Source organism: Mastomys coucha, unplaced genomic scaffold (genome assembly GCF_008632895.1).
Source record: "Mastomys coucha isolate ucsf_1 unplaced genomic scaffold, UCSF_Mcou_1 pScaffold3, whole genome shotgun sequence".
NCBI lineage: Eukaryota > Metazoa > Chordata > Mammalia > Rodentia > Muridae > Mastomys > Mastomys coucha.
The window spans coordinates 5,947,864-5,955,779 of NW_022196909.1; the positions used below are offsets into that span (position 1 = coordinate 5,947,864).

General features: G+C 41.1%; 1 protein-coding gene across 1 annotated transcript in view; it reads left to right on the forward strand.

Annotated features, from left to right (window-relative positions):
• Positions 1-7,386: 7,386 nt before the first annotated feature.
• Positions 7,387-7,916, forward strand: part of LOC116075405 (leukocyte immunoglobulin-like receptor subfamily B member 3-like) — a 3,583-nt gene continuing 3,053 nt past the window's right edge. The window contains 1 exon segment of the mRNA XM_031348524.1: positions 7,387-7,396. Within this exon segment, the coding sequence (XP_031204384.1) occupies positions 7,387-7,396 (10 nt within the window).

Sequence of the window (7,916 nt, forward strand, 5' to 3'; positions counted from 1 at the left end):
AAAAAGCTGATGCTCCCTAGTAAAAGTGAAGATCAGAATCTCTTTGACTTGGTCTCATTATTTCTCTCACCATCTGACTTCCCTTAATTTTTCCCAGGCCCCTGCCTCTCTTTCAGAAACCCAGTTGGCATAGCTGTTGGCAGCTATAATTCCCAACTCAAAGGGCCAGCAAACATCTTCAACAAAATTATAGAAGAAAACTTTCCTAACCTAAAGAAAGAAATTCCCATAAACATACAAGAAGCCTACAGAACACCAAATAGATGGGACCAGAGAAGAAATTCCTCTTGTTATATAATAATTAAAACACCAAATTTACAGAACAAAGAAAGAATATTGAAAGCAGTAAGGGAAAGTGGTCAAATAACATATAAAGGCAGGCCTATCAGAATTACACTAGAATTCTCACCAGAGACTATGAAAGCTAGAAGATTCTGGCAGATGTCATACAGACTCTAAGAGATAAGAATGCCACCCAGCAAAACTTGCAATTACCATAGATGGAGAAACCAAAGTTTTTCAAGACAAAACCAAGTTTAAACAATATCTTTCTACTAATCCAGCCCTTCAAAGGATAACAGAAGGAAAAGTCCAACACAAGGAGGGAAACTACACTCGAGAAAAAGCAAAAAATTAATCTTTTCACAACAAACCCAAAAGAAGAGAAACACACAAATGTAATTCCAACTCTAACAACAAAAATAACAGGAACCAAAGATCATTGGTCCCTAATATCTCTCAAAATCAATGGACTCAATTCCCCAATAAAAAGACATAGGCTAACAGACTGGATATGTAAACAGGACCCAGCATTTTGCTGCATACAGGAAACACACCTCATGGTCAAAGACAGACATTCCCTCAAGTAAAAGGATGGGAAAATATTTCCAAGCAAATGTTCCCGAGAAACAAGCTAAAGTAGCCATCATCACAACCAACAAAATAGAATTTTAACTAAAAGTTATCAAAAAAGATGGGGAAAGTCACTGCATATTTATCAAAGGAAAAGTCCACCAGGATGAACTCTCAATTCTGAACATCTATGGCCCAAGTGCAAGGGTGCCCACATTTGTAAAAGAAACTTTACTAAAGCTCAAAACACACACTGAACCTCAAACAATAATAGTGGGAGATTTTAACACCCCACTCCCACAGATCATGGAAACACAAACAAAACAGAGACACAGTGAAACTAAAAGAAGTTATTAACCAAATGGATTTAACAGGTATCTATAGAACATTTCATCCTAAAACAAAAGAATATACCTTCTTCTCAGCACCTCATGGTACCTTCTTAAAAATTAACCATATCCTCAGACACAAAACAAACCTCAAAAGACATATGAACATTGAATTAATCCCATGTATTCTATCAGACCACCATGGAGTAAGGCTGGTCTTCAATAGCAACAAAACAACAGAAAGCCCACATACACATGGAAGCTGAACAACTATCTACTCGATGATAACTGGATCAGGGAAGAAATAAAGAAATTAAAGACTTTTTAGAATTCAATGAAAATGAAGGCACAACATACCCAAACTTATGGGACACAATGAAAGCAGTGCTAAGAGGAAAACTCATAGTTCTGAGTGCCTCCAAAAAGAAACTGGAAAGAGCATACACTAGCAGCTTAACAGCACCCCTGAAAGCTCTAGAACAAAAAGAAGCAAATACACCCATGAGGAATAGAAGGTAGGAAATAATCAAACTCAGGGCTGAAATCAACCAAGTAGAAACAAAAAGAACTATACAAAAAAATCAATAGGGCTGGAGAGATGGCTCAGTGGTAAGAGCACTGATTACTCTTCTGAAGGTCCTGAGTTTGGATCCCAGCAACCACATGGCAGCTCACAACCATCCATGATGAGATCTGATGCCCTCTTCTGGTGTGTCTGAAGACAGCTGCAGTGTATTAGGCCGGAGCGAGCGGGGCAGAGCACAGGTCCTGAGTTCAACTCCCAGCAGCCACATGATGGCTCAAGGCCATCTGTACAGCTACAGTGTATTCATACACATAAAATAATAAAAAAAATACATCTTTAAAAAAAAATCAACAAAAGTAGGAGCTGGCTCTTTGAGAAAATCAACAATATGGACAAACCTTTAGCCAGATTAACCACAGGGCATAGAGACAGTATTCAAATTAACAAAATCAGGAATGAAAAGGAAGAGATATCAACAGAAACCAAGGAAATTAAAAATATAATCAGATCCTACTACAAAAGTCTATACTCAACAAAACTAGAAAACCTGGATGAAATGGGTGATTTTCTAGACAGATACTAGGTACCAAAGTTAAATCAGGATCAGATAACCATCTAAACAGTCCCATAATCCCCAAGGAAATAGAAGCAGTCATTAAAATTCTCCCAACCAAAAAGAACTCAGGGCCAGATGGTTTTAGTGCAGAATTCTATCAGACGTTCAAAGAAGATCTAATACCAATACTCTTCAAACTATTCCACAAAATAAAAACAGAAGGAACACTTCCCAATTCTTTCTATGAAGCTGCAGTGACACTCATATCTAAACCACAAAAAGACCCAACAAAGAAAGAGAACTACAGGTCAATTTCTTTTATGCATATCACTGAAAAAATACTCAATAAAATTCTTGCAAACCAAATCCAAGAACACATCAAAACGATCATCTACCATGATCAAGTAGACTTGATGGTTCAATATATGGAAATCCATCAATATAATCCAATATATAAACAAACTCAGAAGGGAAAAAAAAACACATGATCATCTCATTAGATGTGGAAAAAGCCTTTGACAAAATACAACACCCATGCATGTTAAAAGTATTGGAGAGGGGGCTGGAGAGATGGCTCAGTGGTTAAGAGCACTGACTGCTCTTCTGAAGGTCCAGAGTTCAAATCCCAGCAACCACATGGTGGCTCACAATCATCTGTAATTAGATCTGACGCCCTCTTCTGGTGTGTCTGAAGACAGCTACAATGTACTCACATAAAATAAATAAATAAATCTTTAAAAAAAGTATTGGAGAGATCAGGAATTCAAGGTACATACCTAAATATAATAAAAGCAATATACAGAAAACCAGTAGCCAACATCAAAGTAAATGGTGAGAAACTTGAAGCAATCCCACTAAAATCAGGGGACTAGACAAGGCTGCCCACACTCTCCCTACCTATTCAATATTGTACTTGAAGTTCTAGCCAGAGCAATTAGACAACAAAAGGAGATCAAAGGGATCGGAATTGGAAAGGAAGAAGTCAAATTATCACTATTTGCAGATAACATGATAGTATACATAAGTGACCCCAAAATTTCTACTTCAGCAAAGTGCTGGCTATAAAATTAACTCAAACAAATCAGTAGCCTTCCTCTACTCAAAGGATAAACAGGCGGAGAAAGAAATTAGGGAAACAACACCCTTCACAATTGTTACAAATAATATAAAATACCTTGGTGTGACTATAACTAAGCAAGTGAAAGATCTGTATGACTTCACTTCAAGAACTTCAAGTCTCTGAAGAAAGAAATCAACAAAGACCTCAGAAGATGGAAAGATCTCCCATGCTCACAGATTGGCAGGATTAATGTAGTAAAGATGGCCATCCTACCAAAAGCAATCTACAGATTCAATGCAATCCCCATCAAAATTCCAAATCAATTCTTCATAGACTTAGAAAGAGCAATTATCTAATTCATTTGGAAAAACAAAAACCCTAGGATAGTGAAAACTATTCTCAACAATAAACGAACTTCTGGGGGAATCACCATCCCTGACTTCAAACTGAACTACAGAGCAATAGTGATAAAACAAACAAACAAAAACAAAACAAAACAAAACAAAACAAAACAAAAAAAAACAAGCAAACAAACCAAAAAAACCAAAACTGCATGGTATTGGTAAAGTGACAGGCAGGTAGATCAATGGAATAGAATTGAAGACCCAGAAATGAACCTATGCACCTAAGGTCATTTCATCTTTGATAAAGAAGCTGAAACCATCCAGTGGAGAAAAGACAGCATTTTCAACAAATGGTGCTGGTTCAACTGGCTGTTAACATGTAGAATAATGCAAATTGACCCATACCTATCTCTTTGCACAAAACTCAAGTCCAAGTGGATCAAAGACCTCCACATAAAACCAGATTCATTGAATTTAAAAGAAGAGAAATTAGGGAAAAACATCAAATACTTGGGCACAGGGGAAAACTTCACAAACAGAACACCAATGGCTTATGTTCTAAGATCTACAATAGACAACTAGGACCTCATAAAATTGAAAAGCTTCTGTAAAGCAAGGGACACTATCAATAGGACAAAACAGCAACCCACAGATTAGGAAAAGATATTTACCAACCCTACATCCAATAGAGGACTAATATCCAAAATATACAAAGAACTCAAGAAGGCAGACTCCAGAGAACCAAATAACACTATTAAAAAGTAGAGTATAGCCGGGCAGTGGTGGCACACACCTTTAATCCCAGCACTTGGGAGGCAGAGGCAGGCAGATTTCTGAGTTCGAGGCCAGCCTAGTCTACAGAGTGAGTTCCAGGGCTACACAGAGAAACCCTGTCTCGAAAAACAAACAAACAAACAAACAAAGTGGAGTACAAAGCTAAACAACGAATTCTCAACAGAGGAATCTTGAATGACTGAGAAGCACTTAAAGAAATGTTCAAAATCCTTAGTCATCAGGGAAATGCAAATCTAGATGACCCTGAAATTCCATCTCGAACCAGTCAGAATGGCTAAGATTAGAAACTCAGTTGATAGCAGATGCTGGCGAGGATGTGGAGAAAGTGGACCACTCCTCCATTGCTGGTGGGATTTCAAACTGGGACAACCACTCCAGAAATCAGCCTGGTGGTTCCTCAGAAAATTGGCAATAGTTCTACCTGAGGACCCAGATATACCACTCTTGGGCATATACCCAAAAGATGCTCCATCGTATAACAAGGACATATGCTCCACTATGTTCATAGCAGCCTTATTTATAATAGCTAGAAGCTGGAAACAACCCAGATGTCCCTCAACAGAGAAATGGATACAGAAAATGTGGTACATCTACACAATGGAGTACTACTTGGCTATTAAAAACAATGACTTCATGAAATTTGCAGGCAAATGAATGGAACTTGAAAATATCATCTTGAGTGAGATAACCCAGTCACAAAAGAGTACACATGGTATCTACTCACTGATAAGTGGATATTAGCCAAAAAGAAGCTTGGAATACTCACAATACAACTCACATACCCTATGAAACTCAAGAAAAAAGAGCATCACACTAAAGTGTGGATGCTACAGTCCTACTCAGTAAGGGGGAGAGAATAATCTCTAGGAAGTAGAGAGGGGGGATCTAGGAGGGAAAAAGGAGGGGAGGGGAAAAGGGGGGCCAGTTCAGTTATAGGAGGAGATGGGGGAGAAGTTCAGAGGGTCAGGAATTTGAAACTAGCAGTGGGGGAGGGGAAACTGGGGATAGCCACTAGAAAGTTACAGTTGTCAGGGACCCAAGAGGTTCCCAGGACCCAACAGGGAGGACACTAGCCAAAATACCCCACAAAGGGGAGTTAGAATCTGTACAGACCATATCCAGTAGATAGGCATGCCCCCCAGTTGAGGGATGGGGCCACCAACCCACCTCAAAAATATTTATCCAAAATTCCTCCTGTCAAAAAGAAATTCAGGGACAAAGTGTGGAGCAGAAACTGAAGGAAAGACCATCCAGAGACTGCCCTACATAGGGATCCATCCCATATGCTGACAACAAACCCAGACACTATTGCTGATGCCAAGAAGTGCTTGCTGACCAGAGCTGGTTAATAGCTGTCCCCTGAGAGGCTCTTCCAGTACAGATGCAGATGTACACAGCCAAACATTGGACTAAACACGGGACCTCAATGGAAAAGTTAGGACAAGGACTGTAGGAGCCAAAGGGGTTTGCAACCTCATAGGAAGAACAACAATGTCAACCAACCAGACCCCAAAGCTCCCAGCAACTAAACCACCATCCAAAGAGTACACAGAGGATACTCATGGCTCCAGCTGGATATGTACCAGAGGATTGCCTTATCTGGCATCACTGGGAGGGGAGCCCCTTGATCCTGTGGAGACTTGATGACCAGGGATAGGGGAACACTAGACCCCTGAGGCAGGAGTGAGTGGGCAGATGGGGGACCCCTCATAGAGGTGGGGGGTAAGGGATGGGGGAATGTAGGGGAACGCTGGGAAGGGGGATAACATTTGAAATATAAATAAATAAAATAACCAATTTTTAAAAAAGAAAAGAAAAGAAAACCTAGGTAGAGTGTTGATGCAAAAGAAGTCACACCAAAACACACAACCCAAGTTCAAGATACAACCACTTAGTTCTGGCCCAAGACTAAGGGAGATTCAGGAGACAAACTCCCCTCTCCCCAGCATAATCCTGTTCCTGAGAAACAACAGGAGTCTTCCTCAGCTGGGAAAACCCTGATGATAAACTCCTAGGATTGTAGATCTAACACAGCAGAGTCCATCTCACTGTACGCTCAGTGACCATGCCACCATGTGGGGTGCCACTGATGGAAGTCCATGAGACAATGTTGGAGAACAAGCATGACTGGCATCCAGAAAGATCCACCCTGTGCCTGGTGCTGTGCCTGTGTGGGGGCATCATCCAGCAATCCCTCTGCTAGCTTCTCAAGTTTACAAAGGCAATGCGATGACACAGCGGTACTCATAAACGCTGCCCGTGCCTGCTTCTCAAGTTTACAAAGGCAATGCGATGACACAGTGGTACTCATAAACGCTGCCCGTGCCTGCACCACTGTGTTGAGCTGCATCAAGAAGAATCGTGGCCATATTCATACAGGAACAATTTATATCCCAAGAAACTCAAATAAACCCGGGAACATTTTGGGGCCAGCACACCAGGATCAATTTTTTTTCCCACTGAAGCAGAAGGATTTAGGAAAATGATGAGTGTAAGTGTTGGGCCAGTGAGATGGCTCAGTGTATAGGTGCCTGCTGCCACTTTCAAGACCTGAGTCTGATCGATAGGATTAACATTGTACAAGAAAAACAGATTACTCAAGTTGTATTCTGACCTCCAAACCTGTGCTTTGACAAATGTGCATATATATATACATATATATATGTATATGTATGTATTTGTCATATGTATATATACAATATGTGTATTGCAATGCCCAATTGTAATGCATCACTTGAGAATATGGAAAAAAGACATTAATTTTATTTCAAGCAGATATATACAACAGGACCCTTCTCAGAAACATCAACAATGTTGAAAAGAAGGAATATAAAAATGTGAAGGGACAAAGCAAAACCACACTTAAATTTGTATTGTTGTGTGAGAGGTTCACACATATCTGCTACAACATGGCTCTGACAGCGATGGCCACAGGTGAGGCAGACACTGGTGGGCTGAAGGAACGTCATCTGTAAGACCTGATTGCCTGGCCTAGTCACAGCATTGAGGAGGGCAGTCAGTCAGAGCCTGCTGTCTGAGGAGGACAGTCAGTCAGTCAGAGCCTGCTGTCTGAGGAAAGCAGTCAGTCAGAGCCTGCTGTCTGAGGAGGGCAGTCAGTCAGTCAGTCAGAGCCTGCTATCTGAGGAGGGCAGTCAGTCAGTCAGAGCCTGCTATCTGAGGAGGGCAGTCAGTCAGTCAGAGCCTGCTGTCTGAGGAGGGCAGTCAGTCAGTCAGAGCCTGCTATCTGAGGAGGGCCGTTCCCCTTCCTGTGGGGCTGCTGAAGTGTGACCAAGTCATAAACTACAGCCCTCCCTCCAGGGCCACACCCTGTTTCCAGTCCCTTCAGAAAGCTCTGTAGTTCTGCCCTCAAGCACATTTGCAGCCTCTGAGAGGAGATGCTGCGACCTTCATCTTCACAGCCCTGCTCTGTCTTGGTGAGATGTGTGGGGGCTGG